Source organism: Vicugna pacos, chromosome 7 (genome assembly GCF_048564905.1).
Source record: "Vicugna pacos chromosome 7, VicPac4, whole genome shotgun sequence".
Classification (NCBI taxonomy): domain Eukaryota; kingdom Metazoa; phylum Chordata; class Mammalia; order Artiodactyla; family Camelidae; genus Vicugna; species Vicugna pacos.
This window is the reverse complement of record NC_132993.1, coordinates 36,054,508-36,070,971: the sequence shown is the minus strand read 5'-3', so window position 1 is coordinate 36,070,971 and position 16,464 is coordinate 36,054,508. Positions and strand designations below refer to the sequence as shown.

General features: G+C 44.1%; 1 protein-coding gene across 4 annotated transcripts in view; it reads right to left on the bottom strand.

Annotated features, from left to right (window-relative positions):
- Positions 1-16,464, bottom strand: part of ELMO1 (engulfment and cell motility 1) — a 488,726-nt gene that overhangs the window by 287,249 nt on the left and 185,013 nt on the right. For all 4 annotated transcript variants that reach the window (XM_015237313.3, XM_072964661.1, XM_006201899.4 and 1 more), the window contains 3 exons: positions 15,534-15,584; positions 12,819-12,941; positions 11,251-11,382 (listed from right to left, as the gene is read on the bottom strand). In XM_015237313.3, coding sequence (XP_015092799.2) covers positions 11,251-11,382; positions 12,819-12,941; positions 15,534-15,584 — 306 coding nt within the window. The remainder of the gene's footprint in view (positions 1-11,250; positions 11,383-12,818; positions 12,942-15,533; positions 15,585-16,464) is intronic.

Genomic DNA, 16,464 nt, shown 5'->3' with positions numbered 1-16,464 from the left:
GGGACTGCACCACAGGTCCCTGAGCTGGCGTTTCTCCCTTCTCTGGCCTACTGCACCCCAGAAGCGCCAGCACTGCTCTCAGGGGTGCTTTGCTACGATCCTACCAGGGGCAAGATCACGCAGCCTGGCCGGGGCAGCGGACCATAACAGGAAGAGGTGCTGGATGTTTACAGCGATCCACTGTAGGTACCAGAATCCCATAACTGCTAGTCCAATTTTAGACTCTGATCAAATGTTCTGGCTCTGGCGCTGTCTAGCCAAAATTCAAGGTTCCCTAAAGGGCTATCCTGGATGGAGCCAGCCAATTGAAAAGAGCTCCCTGTTGTGAAGAGCAACATTTCTTTGATTTATGTTGTGATTTTAAGCTCTCCCTCCTTTTGAAAACTCTCAAAGGAGCAGGATCCCTAAGGATGCACTCAGTGATGGGCGTGCGGACTAGCTCCTGAGCTGCCACTCGAAGCAGAGGAAAAGGAACCACCTCCTCATTAAAGAGGCTTCTGAGGATTATAAAATTCCTGCCTTGCCAAGCACTCTTAGGAAAATCCTCTTTGGACTTTGGGATGTACCACCCCTTGGATTAGCTCCACTTTGAAACTACATACTTTTACTCTCTGACCCAGCTGGTTATGGTCAGGTGGAGAACTGTCCCAGTCAAAATGCAGACCCTGGACTCATTCTGGCCATCAGACCCAAATGGTAACATCAAGTCCATGAGTTTGCATTTGCGCTTGAGAAAATTTGCCTCAAGTCTATTGGGCTGTAGTGTGTACAATGTTTTCAGTAGTGTTTAGATTTGCTTTCTTGAGAGATAGTTGATTAAAACTGAGTATGTCTTTAATATCTTGTACCAGAAACTATTTGTATGTTCCCAACTTAAATTGCTAGAATAAGGTAAACTGGAACACAACTGTTATTTTTAATTTACAACTTTGACCTAGTTTGGTTTTTCAAAACCATTTTAGCTACTTGTATTCTTTATGCTGTTGTTTATTTTAATATAAAAATCTACACCTAAATCTATACTTACTAAAAACAACAATAACAACAACAAATAATTGGAATTTATTAACATGAGCTCCTGGGTTCAATCCCCAGAACCTTCATTAAAAAAAATAAATAAATAAGCCTAATCCCCTCCCCCTCCAAAACCGAAACAAAACAAACAAGAACTTATTAAAAGTCTCTCCCTGCCAGGCAGGTTTCTAAGAACTTGACATCTGTTAGCTCAGCAATCTCCACAGCAAAGCTTAGGTAGGAACGACCATGATACCATTCTTCCTAATGAAGATACTGAGATATAGAAAGGTTAGGGAAACTGTCCAAGGTCACACAGATGACAGACAAACAGTGGAGCTGGGATGCAAAACCAGGCAGTCTGGCCCCAGAGGCCATGCTCATAAAAGCTGTGCTATATTAGTCTCAGATGAAACTGACTTATTTAGATGCCACTGAACCCGAATCCTCAGTGCATCATCCTTGCACCTGATGGATGGTTCCCTTTTGCTCCAAAGTTCCATGTACAAAGAAAGAATGCCAGGTAAGTGTGCACAATACTCTAAGAGGTTAGTGACTAACACTGTTTAATATGTTGCCTCATTCTGCCACCGCCATATTATAAAGGGGACAAGATTCCTGTGGATTTTAAGTTAAAAGTGTAAGGCAGGTTTCGAGTCCGGTAGGGTTCTTCTGAACCTTTAAAAAAATTACCCCACTAAGGACTCGGCCTTCTCAGAGCTGATCTTTATAAAAACATCTACAGTCTGGATAGAAACTAATTCTCATGCCTTTGTTAGGAGCGCCCCCTAGTGGCCGGAAAACAGATCCAGCTCTGACAGGAAATACACGGCCCTCCTCAGGCGCAACGGGTGCTGAACTGGAACGGAGGGAAACGGGAGAAGGAGGAACCCATCTTACCACCCTGTTTTCAGTAGTCGTCTCTGAGAAATTCTGCCTGGAGTTAAAATTAGTTACCATAAAAATACAAGAGAAGGAAGCCCAAATATTGTCATGGCGATGAATCACACAGCTCATTCGTTTTCCAAAGTTTTCCTTTACAATACTTCCTTTACGAAGCATGTCGAGAGTACAGTTACTCATGTGCCCCTTGTAGGACTGATGCGCTCTGCACCATCTTCACACGGCGGCCACGGGTAAATGCTGGCTCCCTGGGGGCTGATGCTGAGATGAGGTTACCCCCAGTTCTCACCGCCTCTCCGCGCTCCCTCCCACTGCGAGGGTAGGGAGAAGGGAAGGAACCTGTCACCTGTGGAAGTCACCGACTTGATGGAAATGGCAGCGACAGGACAAGCCCTGCTGCAGGAGGCAGCGGTGGAAACGGGCCCCTCTCCACCTCTGACAGTGACCGGGAGCGCGCGCCGGGCTGCTCTGCAAGCCTCACTGCGCCCCTTTTGACTGCCCTTCCCCCCTCCAGCGGCCAGCAAGGCAGGGTCAGCAAGAAGAGCTCTGCAAGTGTTCTACGTGGGACTTCTTGCCGTCCCTGCGCATCACTCGGGAGTGTGGTGACGCTAACCTGAGAGGGAGGCGGCCCGCCGGGCTGCGGGTACCAACATGAAGAGCCCTCCGCACAGAAGCTCTGTCCGGTAATCTGCTCCCCTCGGTTCAAGGAATAAAGCCCGATATCCCACCTTCTTGGGTTCTGCGAGAGAGTTCCCAAAGCTAAGTTTCCCTTTTCTAAATGCGCAGCTACAACTTCAACAAAGCTATGGTCTCTGCACTTAAAACCAAATGTGAAGACGGTGTGCGCCATGCTGTGTATCATTTATCAAAACATCCAAAAAGGACACCGCAGAGCCTACCCTGGCCATGGTGTTCTTTTCTGCGCTTGCAACTAATCGTCACCCAAAAGACAGGACTCCCACCTGCCAATCAAGGAAGTGACCCTCAGAGCTGCCTACAACTTGTGTCTTAACTATGGGTATCCTCCCAGAATGGTCCCCCTTGGCCGCTTTTCCTTTCAGAAACCCCCTTGCTAATTTGTTGGAGTGAGGATGGGAAAGGCAGAGATAAAAGGAAAAAAACATGTCCAAGAGGCTCGAATACCCCTTACCATCAAGACAGAAGTCTCAGCGATGTCTCTGAACATTTAACTCTGGAAGACTTCTTTTAAGAAAAGAAAAAGTTGAAAAATGAATCTATAAGATTCTACTCATCTAAGGAACGCACATCAAGAATCAGCTCGAACTTCCCCAGACAGCCTTGTGCCACATCTCAGCAATGCAGGTTCATTTTGACTCCATTTACCCCTTCTACCCCCTCCATGTTATTGCTGTCACATGTTTTAATGATGTATGTTTTTAAACCCCCTAATAAATTATTATTATTGTTTCTGCAGTCAATATTCATTTGGATTTTCCAGTGCATTCTTTCCTGCATTTCCATGTTAAGACAGAAGAAAATATTAGCTGTATAGATTGTTATGCTCCATATAAAAGACTTTCATGACAGCATAAGGAAAAATATTTGGGAATAAGAATCAGGAGATGCGGATATTACATAAATGATCATCTGCCAGGAACAGGAGGCACTTAATAAGGAAGCCAGCTGGGCATCTCAGAATGTTCCTAGATTCTGCATGGCCTCGATGGAGGCTAAAGAGACTTCCTGAGGAGATCCTAAAGCCCCCTACCCTGGTCCTACAACTTCACACTCAGCAGGCTGATGAGCAGAGCTGCAATGCAGTTGGGTGTCTCGGGGGCTGGTCCTCCGAGTTTTACGGGGTAGAATCTGGTTGAGAGTCATCAACGGCTGTGGGTTTGCGCCATCTGGTGGCTGATTCTGCTCTGGCGTCACTAATAAATTGTAATCTCCCAGCTAGTCAGTTACAGACGGATGGAGCAAGGCTAGAAGTGACTAGGATTGGAGATTGGCTGCATTTTGAGCAGGCAAAGGGGGTTTCTGATCAGAATGGACCAGAGCACAGTGTGAACGAGGCAGAAAAAAGAAGCTCTGGTTTGGGGGAATAGGCTCATGCAGTAGCTACCTGCGTGTTCATCCAGACTGAACCTAAATGTTCCGGGGTCTCTGTCACTGGTAACCCCTTCACCAACGTCCACAAAAGGTCCCTCAGGTGGAAAGGAGAGGGTGGGCTGGGTGGACTGGCTAGGATTCGCCAGAGCTTCCTCGCAGAGCACCCCAGCCTGCACTGGGACCTCCTGAATTCTGTATGGCTGAAACACATTTCAGTACACGACTGAAAGAAAAATAGTTGTCCTTTTGCTTTTTATGACCTCGTATCTTTAACTATTTGAAAGCAGAGTGCTTGGTTAGGAATACTATCCCAATCATTAAACCATTCACATGGGAATATGTGCTTTTCTTTCTAAAAATCTGTTTTACCATGTTTCCAGAGATGCCTTGTGGCAAAACAGAGGTGAGGACCCAAAAATTAGGTAAATGTTAAGAATTGCTTTCTGTATATTCCATAGTCCTCCTAATGCTGCGCTTGTGCGCCAAGGGACTGAATCACATTCTCAGTGACAAACCTTTGAGACAGTCCCAGTAGGAGTAATGCTGAAATAGAAGCCAGGTCCACCACAGACTGAGTCCTTGTCTATGTAGGATGAGTTTAGAATGAAAACTGGTTATAGAGTGAAAAATTCACCTGATTTCAGGGCCATGGTATTTTGGTGCAGCAGCAGCTTCAAGGCAGCTTCTGGCTTTCAAATAGGTAAATCAAGTCACAGTGGGCTACGGTACTCCCCCCGGAGCTGTCCTGAGCAGTGCTGCGATTTGCACATGTTCCTTAAGGTCTCACATGCCTGCGAGGCAGTGAAGGGAAGGCTTTCTCTTCCCCACTTAACACGTGCAGGACACGTGGCTAGGAGGGAACTGAACCCGGGACCCCCAGGGATTCTCCTCTCCCTGCCTTATTCCTGCCTGAAAGCTCCCCAGGGACTTAAAGTGTATCGATCCTCCTTATTTCCTGTAGTTACATTCTATGAAGTCACCATAAACCCTTAATTAATGAACACTGAGCCATTGATCCAAGGGGGAATAAAGGATTAGGTTCCTTTAAGCCTCTGGTCACAAGATTTGTGTTAACCTATCAATACATAACTTTGTTTTATGTGCCATTCTGTTCAAAGGCACATTATTTAATATATACTGTTGATTCGTTAACACTGAACTCACAGCAACGGCATATCCCTCATGCGTGAACCAAGCTAATCTAACACATGTATTTTCCCCATAAGGCACATCACAGCCTCTTGCACTTAGGAACACTGGGCAGTACTTTAGCACAATGCTTGGGGGGGGGCATTTTAAACAGCAGAATCGCCAACAGAAAGCACAACATTTCAGAAAATGTGGCCCTGCAAGCTAATCTAACACATGTATTTTCCCCATAAGGCACATCACAGCCTCTTGCACTTAGGAACACTGGGCAGTACTTTAGCACAATGCTTGGGGGGGGGGTGCATTTTAAACAGCAGAATCGCCAACAGAAAGCACAACATTTCAGAAAATGTGGCCCTGGCTAGACGGCAGGAAAGGATGCTCGTTTACAAGATGAGCTGAAACAAGCAGGCAGACAGACCCTGGTCTGACCTCACGTGCCTGTCCGGCAACTCAAATTTTTTGCCACTATGTACTTGTCTGCAAATGGCTGTGAAAGCACCAGGATGACTGATTTGGGGTTACAAATAAATTTTAGTGTCTAGGTGAATTTGCAGATATGGAATCCATGAAGACTGACTGTGTTTCCACTCCTTTGAATTTAAAATTATAATCTGCCCCTTGTTTGCAAAGCTGACTCCACTTCTCTGTCCCAGGGCAACATAAACACTGGCTGTAACAAACTATTTGCATTATTTGCAGTTTCCCAAACACATATTATTTCTTCATCTTTAACTCTTACTTTGAGCAGTTTCTCACTATCATCCTGGGACAGCTTAACAACTCTCACGTTCCGTCATCACCGTCTGCCACAGTGTCACAGGGGCACAGGGCGCCCTTCCAATAATCATAGTCATAGTAGTTGTAACATCACCGTAACAGCGTCCAAGTTCATAGCCTGCTCAGTATGTGCCAGGCACTGTTTTGCATGATTTATAAGTAGCTACTAATTTAATCCATACAACAAACCTACTGATAGAGACAACTAACATGCCCCAGTTAAAGACAAGAAAACTAAGACACGATAATGTCAAGTAACTTATGAGAATCACTCAGCCTGTGAGTGGGAGAGTCACGAATCAACCTGCGAAACCTGAATGCAGAGCCCAGGCTTAATCGTCGTGGCATTTAGACCAAGGTGCTTTCTTCTGTGGAATGCGAACAGGGATGCGGATGGAGATGGAGGAAGAGACATATAAATATGCATGTCACTTCATCCCCTGCCATCTGTATTTGAGAAAAAATACATTAAAATGACACCAAGCACTGCATATGTAATTATGTATAATTATACTTGTGTAACTGTGCATAATTGTCTTCTATCACCCAAGAAGGTAAAAAAATCGTTTAAAAATTTGAACATAAATCTATACCAATCATGTGGTTTTCACTTTTCGTATTTTCTGATGTTTTGATATCTTGAGTCCTTGCTGACATTGGAGGGACTGCCCTCCGCAGGAGTGGGCTACTTCCTGGAGATGAGAAGTCTACCTGTCACATGCAAACCAACCAATCCAGATCCTATTCCCCAACGACCTCCTCTATCAGGCGTTTGCACTCTGGGCCACCATCCGCCCGCTCTAATGACCACAGAGCCAGGTACCAGAGACAACCAGGGGCAGCACCTAGACCCCAGGGGGGAAACCATTCAAACTGGCCAGTTCTGAGCCTGCTGACCGTCCTTGCCTTGGCTTTCTCCTGAAAGCCACACGGAAGGCTGCTGCCTGTGTTTTCCCCTCGCTCCCCCTGCCTCCTGACCCACCCTGCTGCTTCCTGTATGTCCCTGTGTGACGGGACGTGCTCCCTCCTCTTGGGAACTATGAGCAACAAGCTCTCTTTTCAACAGCAACCATCTCCAGGGGCAGTTCTGGCCTTATCATACCTGAATACAATGCAACCTGCCTTTCAAAAGAGCCTTAATTCTGAAATAAGATTTTTCCCATTACCTTTCTCCACCTTCCCATTTTAGTCATTTTTTTTCTCTTAAGACAACCTGAAAATGTTAAGGGAAACGTTTATGAAAACTTTTCATATTCAAGCACATTATATTGTTCAGAAACAGTTTCTTTTTTAAAAAAATGAGCTTATTTGGGCTCTAGTCGAGCTAAAGAAAAAGAAAAAAGCAACTAGGAAAAAAAAAAAACCCAAGCTTGTCCAATTTTAACATCTTCCCTGGTCCAAGAGGGCTCAGAAAGAGGAACTACAGATACCTCCTTTTCAATGCTTGTCCAACAAACTGGATAAAGGTAAAATTCACAAATAGTGAAGCGATCAATTGGACATCATGACAGATACATTCTAGAAGGGTCTCTGGCCAGGACTCAACTCTTCACAGAGTGTGAAAACCATTTTGCACAGTTCCTGGTCATTATAATCCACAAGGCATGTTTTGACTAGAGGCATTTCTCCTGCTTTCCGAATAAAGTCATTCTGAAAATGAGAATCTGCTTTCCATCACCTTGAGAAGTACACATGTCCTTCCTTAGAAGTTCCAATGAGATTAGTATTAACCCAGACAACCCTGACCCCCTCCTCCTACAGGGGGACCTGCAAAGGCATGTCCATTTTGAAACTAAGGAATCACTAAGAGATCTTAGAAGAATAAGCAGCTTTGTTTTAAAAGCAAGTGCTTTTCTGTGTTGTGACTAACCATACAAGCCATTTAGCCACTTTAGATTGAGATTTTAGGATGATTTCATCAGAAACATCTGCTCTGTTGGGATGCTGTGCTGAGAAGGGATGTGAGGCCCACCTGCCTTCTCAAAGGCATAGTGCTTCACTATCCTGGAACACAGTGTTCTCCCTGCCTTGTTGGAGCAACGGCCCCTCTACTTTGGAAAACTTGAAAAGCCACCTATGACTTCCTTGATGCATGCTTTCCAAAAAGCAAGAAGGGAAGTGCCACTTGCTGGGTGCACCCATCATGCCAGGCGCTGAGCAGTTGCTGACAGACAGTCCTGTAGAGCCCTCCAGCAGCCGTGAAACAGGAGCGCGCCTGCCCAGTTTCACACAGAGGAAACTGGCACCTGAGTGAGTAGGTTAAATGACTGCCCCACTGGCCAGTTACTAATTAATGGCTTATTATTAATAAATGCCTTGTAAGTAGGAAGCATAGAATCAAAATCTAAGGCCCACTCAACTCCAAAAACTTGTCATTTAACTCTTCCTGAGCACTGCCTACTTGGGAGATGTGAAATGAGAACTAGCATTCTTATGTGAATTGAACTTTCCTTCACAGAGATCCAAAAGGCTATCCAAATCTCAAATTGCTCCTGAAGGAGGCAACAGGGAGGAGGTCAGTAAGGAGTTAACAGGCAAGATGATCCCTCTTTTGGAAGCACAGAGAGAATCGTGCACCAGGATGGACTCCAGCATCCAGCCAGGGCTTTTGAGGTCAGACACAAGGTCCTCAGCCCGCTTTCAGTGTTTTGCACGATGGTCTCTAGGTGGCGCAAGGAGCATGTGAGTCCATTCCTGAGGCCTGTCTGTTTCTGGCCCCTGCGTGTTACTCTAAAGTGAAGATCTCTGCTTGTGAAAGCAGTTGCATCAATTCAAGCATTAGAAATCATTACTAACTAGTCTTTCCAATTTCTCAACTCCCTGACGCAAGATCATGGCCTGGGAGAAGTTTCTGAGGAAGGACTAAAATCGAAAACTCAAAAAAGAACCAGGGGAAAATGAAGGAAACCAACACTCTCCCTTGGTTATCCTCTGTTCAAGGTCTCTGCCTTTAAAGGACTTTTCAAGTCCTTGGAACAGAGGCCACATAAGTGTTAAAGGCTTTACAACACATCAAATTAACGTTCAGTTTGAAAAAGTCATGTTCTTCATAAAGTTCTCATGGAGCAGAACACTCAGCAGGCACTTGAAACTCAGAGAGAGATGTACCGTAACACCCGGCTGTGAGAGGAATTAATGGTCATGTTAAGACAGATGGAACGCCGTTGAGAAACATCACTCGTAGAGTTTGGCTCATGAAATACCCTGATGATTTCACACAGGACCAGAATGTGAAGATAAAAATGGAGGTGCTTCATCCCTCCCGCCCCCTTTATGTATGCTTACCCTTCCTAGAGACCTGTAATACCCTGAGTCCCACCAAGGTGTCTTCCCCCAATTCCCTCTCTCCCCCGTCTCGCATCCACATGCCCAGGAGGAGAAATAACACTGGGCATTCTGGGACCCCACTGCCCCTGACAAAAACCACTAGGACCTGGGGCACAGACACGTGCAGTTCCGGGATGCCGAGCACGTGAAGAGCTTATGTTGCATTTCTATATAGTCAAACGCACCGGAAATCCAAGTAGTAGCCAAAGGAGGGCAATGAAGGGGCAGAGGCTCGGGCATGCCCTACAACCAGGCAATCCCTCAGGACAGAGCACCGGGATCAGTGGGGAACACTTTGAGATCCACGTGCCTTGATCTCTTCCCTGGCCACTCCAATTTGACTTGAGGGTAAGAGAGATTGGGTGATGTTGTGAAGCTTTCCAGGTAATCTGGATAAGCCTTGCTCAACACACAAAAGTAAACACCTGGGAGGAACTGAGGAGGGGGTTAGAATGTGAGCTACAGCCACATTTCCGCGGCTAGCTCCCTGGCAGACAGGCTCTGCCAACACACAGGTGGGTGAAAGCAGGGCCGGGGCCACCCATGAGCCTTACTTGGCGGCACACACCAGGTACGGGTCCCACCTGGTCCATCAGTCATGGAACTTTTTGCATTTCAAATAGAATGTCAAAGTCAAAATATGGGATATGATGGTATAAAAACGATGTCTTAATGCCTCTGTAAAATAAATTGCAAAGCTGAATACAGAGTTTGACAAGTACCCTTATTAGAAAAGACATGTTATGACTACCAGTATAAACACAATAACTTACTTATCAAATTACTAGGGTTTTTTAGTTTACAAAACATTATTGGGGAGGTTTATAAAACCTGTCACTCTGATCCTCTGCCTGTTAAAGTGGAAATTACTCAATGATTGTGGAAAACAATTTGATAATATCAAAAATCTTAAAAATATATACCATACAAATGCCAGTTGTACAAATTTATCCTAATAACATGATTGTGGACCTGCATGAATGCTGGGTGGCAAAGATGTTCCTTATAGACTTGTTGGTCATTTCAAAACACTGAGAAACATAAGAGCTGGTTAAATAAACTGTAGTACATTCCAATAATAAAAACTCTTCAGTATTGAAAAGCAATGCATGTAACTGATGTGGAAATTTTCAAAGACAATTCTCGAGAAAGCAAGGTTTCTCAAATAACACACAAAGAATGGATACCAGTGTATATAAATAAATATTACTATTAATGTGTGTGTGTGTATATGTATTCAAGGAAAGAGTATTTGCAATTATAAAGTAATGCCTGGTGATTTCTAATCACTGAAGCCAAAATCTCATTTATATTGTTTATGAAGGGAAAGAAATGGGAATTCAATTTTATACCTGCAGAATTTGAGATTATTTAGCCAGAGGTCAGGCAGAAATGTGATGGTGGTAGAGCAAGAATGGACCGAAGTAGAAACAAAGACAATAGATTATATTCGGGACAAGCTGTGTTCTGATTTGCAAACTTAATAAAAAGAAAATCTAGGAGGTATCTATGAGCACCTGTAGCAAGAAAAAACTTTTAGGAAAATATAAATTGCATGAATCACATTATGATTAAATGTAAGGAGACTCTCAATTTGCTTTTGATACAAAATCGATGTACTGAGTCATCCAATCACTAGCCCAATAATGAGAACCATCCCGCAGTTGCCATCATCCACTTAATTTAGGTAGAACCTTAAGCATCTTATGAAGGAGATTAAATGAAGTCTAGATACTTTCCGGGCTAACTACTCTTGGTTACACTTAATCAGAACTGAATAAACAAACTCAGTATTAGTCACACTTGTGCAAGTTATTCCATTTCACTGCAGCCAGAAGAGATTTTCATGTGATCTTGTTTAAACCAGCTAAACATCTGGAAAATGTGGAAACTATTCTGTTGTAAGGCACAAGAGGACCACACGCTCGCAGGAGACAACAGTTACGTGGCTGAGGTCAGACCCCGGGATGCTGGAAGGGGAGAGCTTACTGGAGATGGCTTACTTACAATGAAGCCAAGTTTTTTGTAGTCCCGCGTGTACATGGACTTGCGTTTCTCCATGCTCCCGCTGCTGTTATTTGGTTCAGACTCTGCATCAAAAGCAATCCTTCGAAGTTCAAATATGATGTCCCTCTGAGCCTGAAGGGGTTAGGGAGGGGGAAAAAAGGAGAAAGAGGGAAAATGGCTTTCATTGTGTGACATTACATCTTCTCCCTGGCTCCCCAGGGTCTAAATAATTTGCGTTCAGGCAAAAGAAGAACAGAGAAAAGGCAATCAGAGTTCGAAGTCACGGCTCTGTACTCCTCTTGGTCCTGCCTCTCTCCCCATTACTCAGCCCTGACTTTATTCCACAATTATCCTCACGGCCAAGTCATTTGGGGCGCTGATATCAACTGCCTCGTGAAGTTCTAAACGAGAGCCCCAAATATGATGGAAGGCTTGTGATGGGAAAAAGCCACGTTAGAGGACCTGGGAGTCTTGTACCATCACAAACAAAGTGAGAGGCACGTAGCTTATGAAATATATTGAAGTGACAAGGAACCCCTAACTCCACTGAGAAGTGACTTCAGAGATGCAAACCTTAGAAATGGTTAAAATGGTAAACTTTATGTTATGCATATTTAACCACAGTATATATATGTATGTCTATATATATGTGTGCGTGTGTGTTTAAATGAAAGATTTCCAAACAGAGAGGGCTGTTCCACCTTAAGACACATTGCCTTTCATACCAGAAGTGGTAAGATGACAGTGCCATTTCTCTGGGATGATGACACGTGGCCTTTCCAAAAGTGTGGGGCACGTTAGATGGCCCCTCAAAGCCTCTCCATTTTTCTGAATTGCATGGCCGCCCGCCATGAATGAAGGGCTGCGGCAGCCACACACTTCACATGTGCCGTCCACATCTGTGGGACATCAGCCCCTCACGTGCCAGTAATGAGTGTTTTCCTTTCCAAAGCTGCAGCGCTGTTTAAGTTGAAAATGTGCTACAGCAGGGCTCCCAGCTGTTTCCTCTCACCCTGTCCTCACCCAGTAAAGTCCCCCAAAAGCCTTTTGGATGGAGCTATATCCTTTCATGCACAACACCAGAGACCTGGAGAGAATTACAGCAAAGAGCCAACTGACAAAAATGTAAGCCCAGAAATCAGACGTAACCTGGGACCTCAACCCGTGGCGCTGATCACTGGAGAACGGAAATTACTCCCTCAGCCTGCGGAATCAATACCACACAGAGCTACCAAGTGGCTTTGTTTTCTGGGAACTTGACTCCAAAGCTATCACCACTGAAGGCACTGGAGCCAAGGGCCAAGGGCCAAGGTCTGGTCTGTGGCCGTGTGACGTCAAGCTTTCTTATCCAATAAAGAATGTTTGATGCATAATGAAATAATACATTTATTTTATTCTCTGACCCTAGATTCACCTAAGTTTTAAATCCATTCCCCTAAGTTTTGAGATGATAATAAAACAATGATATCATCATTTAAAAACTCCTGGTTTCTAAGTGCCCGAGAAACGACTTTCAGTGACACTCTCTCTTGCTCATGTGCTCTTCCTGTTGTCTGCTAAGCGCTCACCTGGTCCTGGGGGTCCATCTTGGTCATCATCCTGTCTTCCAAAAGGTTAAAGGTGAGCACCTGTAGCACGTACAGCTGGTGCGCCATTTCATTGTTGATGGCCCGCTGGGCTCGAATGACATGCTGGGGAGATGGTTCACAAGTGAAATTTTTTAAAAAATGGAAGAAAGAAAGAGCAAACAGCGTAAGTGACCTCCCACCATTATGCCAAGTAGAACCTCACAGGTCCTCGTTTGGCAGCTTGGGGGGATTTCGGTGGGGGTGGGGGTGGGACCACCCTTCAGGAGAAAGATGAGCACGCAGGTGACGCTGGAGCTTTCCTTTACATTTCGGGGCCCAATAAGGTTCCTGATCTTTAGGCCAGAACTGAGGAAAAGACCTACTGTGTGCAGGGGAGAATGGAGGAAGGGAAGGAGGCAGAAATGTGGTGGTGACTACAGCCATATAAATCAGGAGAAGGTGAGCCTGAAAGGAGGGTATCTTGAAGAGGACTGGATTTCTACGACAGGAGCATTCCCTGCATACTGGAGAGAAGTAAACGGTGCACACGTCTTGTAAGCAGTTTGCCATCATCTTACCCACAACTGTCTCTGACAGGTCATCCCACTTCTCAGTGGGCAAAAGTTTTAGAAGCAACACACAAAAGCAAAGTACCCATCAGGTGTACAGCTAATTCACTGTGGAAACTGTACGGGGATCACTGCCACCACAGTGCAACGAGTGGATTTATGTGTATTACTTTGCTCATCTGTCAACAATTAAATTTTTAAAAATATAACCCTTCTCCTTAAAAACAGAACCAAAATGAAACAAATGTAAAAGAAGTGGCAGGAGACTAGATACGCGGGCCTTCGTCCCCACCAGAGCTGGGTTTGAGACTGGATTCAACACTTGGGTGTAATTTACATCCACTTGGGCAGAGACCATGTTGCGCCTTAAAAATGCCAAACAACCAGTCAGAGTGGTGAACACATTCAAATTAGTTATTTTGTGTGTGCTAGACCCAAGCACGTCTTGCTGTCTGAAAGAACTTTCTCTAGGTGCCCCTCAACCTGGTGTGGACCTGGACTCCATAGCCTGGCTCTGAGCACCACGTCAGTCAAAGAGGGCAGGGTGGGGTGAAGAATGAGGGAGAGAAGGAAACTGATGTAACAAAATTACGGGACTTGGGGGATGGGAAGCTAGGCAATGGGATCAGGGCGAGAACCAAACCTCATACCCTTCAATCTTCCCAAGAGAATGTTAATCATGGTATGTGTTTAATATCCAAAGTGTTTAGGCACTAGAGCATGTAGGTATCTGTTTTATTAGCAGCTCAAAAGTACCTGCACTCCAAGTTCTTGCCAGAGAATACCAACCTTGAACTTCCAGCCATCAAAGTCTCATTTAAGAAGTCCCACTGAAGCAAACTGATCTTTCAGACATGGTGCCTACAGTCATTCCATCTCTGGGCAAACTCCCCATCTGGGCATTCTAACTCCAACTGCCACGCCGAGGAAATGCTAACAACAGACTAAGACCGTAATTCAAAGTTTCTAACCTTTCATTGCCCCACTGTCCTCCCCCTGAACAAACACTTTCACTACTATTTATGCTTTAATATTGTAGCATCCACCTTTATTGAGAGCCAGTATTGGAAAAAAGAAAAAACATACTGTGAACACTTCTGTGATTTCTACAAAGCCATTCTTGGACCAAGAATCTATTAGAAGGCTCTAACAACACCCATTTCAGATTCCAGTTCCAGGGAGAAAAATATGTCATCCCCCGAAGAACTGGGGTACCTATTTTATCAAACAATGAAAATTACATTCATATGGTTTCTCTTTATACTTAACAGCCAGGAAGTTTAGCATCAAACTTGATGACAAATTGTAGTCGTTATTATTGGCTTTGGGTTCTAGAATATTTATTTTGTTTGCCTTCATAAGGTTTATAATTTTTAATGACTTCATTGTATTGGAGTGTGTGTGTGTGTGTGTGTGTTTGTGTGTAACTGCAAACTTGCAGAACTCGTTTTTGGAATTACACAAGCACAAATCTTTTTTTTTTTTTTTTTGATAAGCAGAGGAATCAATTACATATACTTCTTTCAGCCTTTGGTTAAAAGTCAAGTAGTAGATAAAGCCTCAGGAAATCTTGCTTGTGATTTATTTCTAAACATTCACAACAAAACATGTTGTGGTTTCAGGTTCTTTTTGCATCACAATTAATGAGTAGGTTTCATGACTGTCTTCCCTGCCTTTCTCTAGCAAAGGGGCCCAGGAAAAAATAATGGTCAAAATTTTAGGACTTCCCTCAGAGTCTGATATATTTTCAACTAGTTTCCTCATTAAAAACAGTATAAGCTCATATTGGTGGATTTCTTTTTAAATCAGGGAGCCCTTGATTTCCTTGAACACAAAGCTAAACTGTGAGTGTAATGAATCTGCTGCCCCCAGTGAGAGAGCTTTCCAACCCTTCCTGCCAGAATGTCTCTCTCTCTAGAGCAATTCCAGGGACCCGCCTCCCTCCAGTCATGTGAGGCCATTCCTGTGGGAAAGCCTTGTTTATTCCAATCCCAAAAGGACACCTGTTCCTCCTTTTCTAGTTCCTACTGTGTCACCACAGAAGCAAGTCACAGAACGAACCACAAAATGATGCCAAAAGAGAAGATAAATAAATACGCCAGACTATTCCTCCCCAGCAAGGCGATCACAACACGTAGGTACTCACTGTTAAGATGATGGAACGCAGTTGCTTCTGAGCCAAGATATTCGCCATCTCCTGTTGAAGAAAAACACACCCACACAAAAGCTTCGGTTAGAAAGCTACGTTGCCGCGTGGCCCCAAGTGACTTTATCCTAGGCTGTGCTTCAAAACTGGATATTAGCAGTATTTCTTACCAAAGGATAGACTCAAATGGACAGTGGTATTCAAATTACTTTTTGAATGTTGTTTTCGGTAACAAAGGTATGTCCAAAAGCAAAGGAGGCAAATCTGGCACCTGCAAACTTCTTTTTTTTTTTTTTTAAGAAATTTCCTCCTCCCAGGAAAAGGTGAATACCGAATAAAAATCAAACACTCCAAAAATAAAAGCAATGGTGCTCCGTTGCAAAGGCTCATCCATTTTTATTAGACTACATATGTGCAGAGAGTTTTTACTATACGGCAACATATGCTGGCATCAGGGAGATTCCAATATTAGAAAACCATCACTTTAAAGATCTAAGACTTCTAAAAGCCATTTCATCTTCATCTGTGCAAAACCAAAGACTGTTTAGTACATACCCCAGGGCTTAATAGTCTATGCAAATGAACTGAGTGGAGTTTTAGCGAAGGACAAACATCTGGGCAGATGCGAAGCCCTGGGGTCCACACTCGGCATTCCTGGAACTCAGTTCTGCAGGCTGTGCTTTCTGCTTTGGCCTGCCTGAAGGGCACAGAGGATTTGCAGGTGATATTTTAAAAATGAAATGATTCATAAATGCCCTTTCTAAATACCATCAAATAGATACGAAGAGGAAAATGAAATAATTGAACACAAGCTTGGTCCAAACATCCAAAAAGAAAAATACTGCTCATATTCAGGAAGACACTTCGATGTTGTTTTTTGGTGGAGGGTTATTTTTAGTGTTGCTACTCTTAACGAGCAGAGAAGAAACTA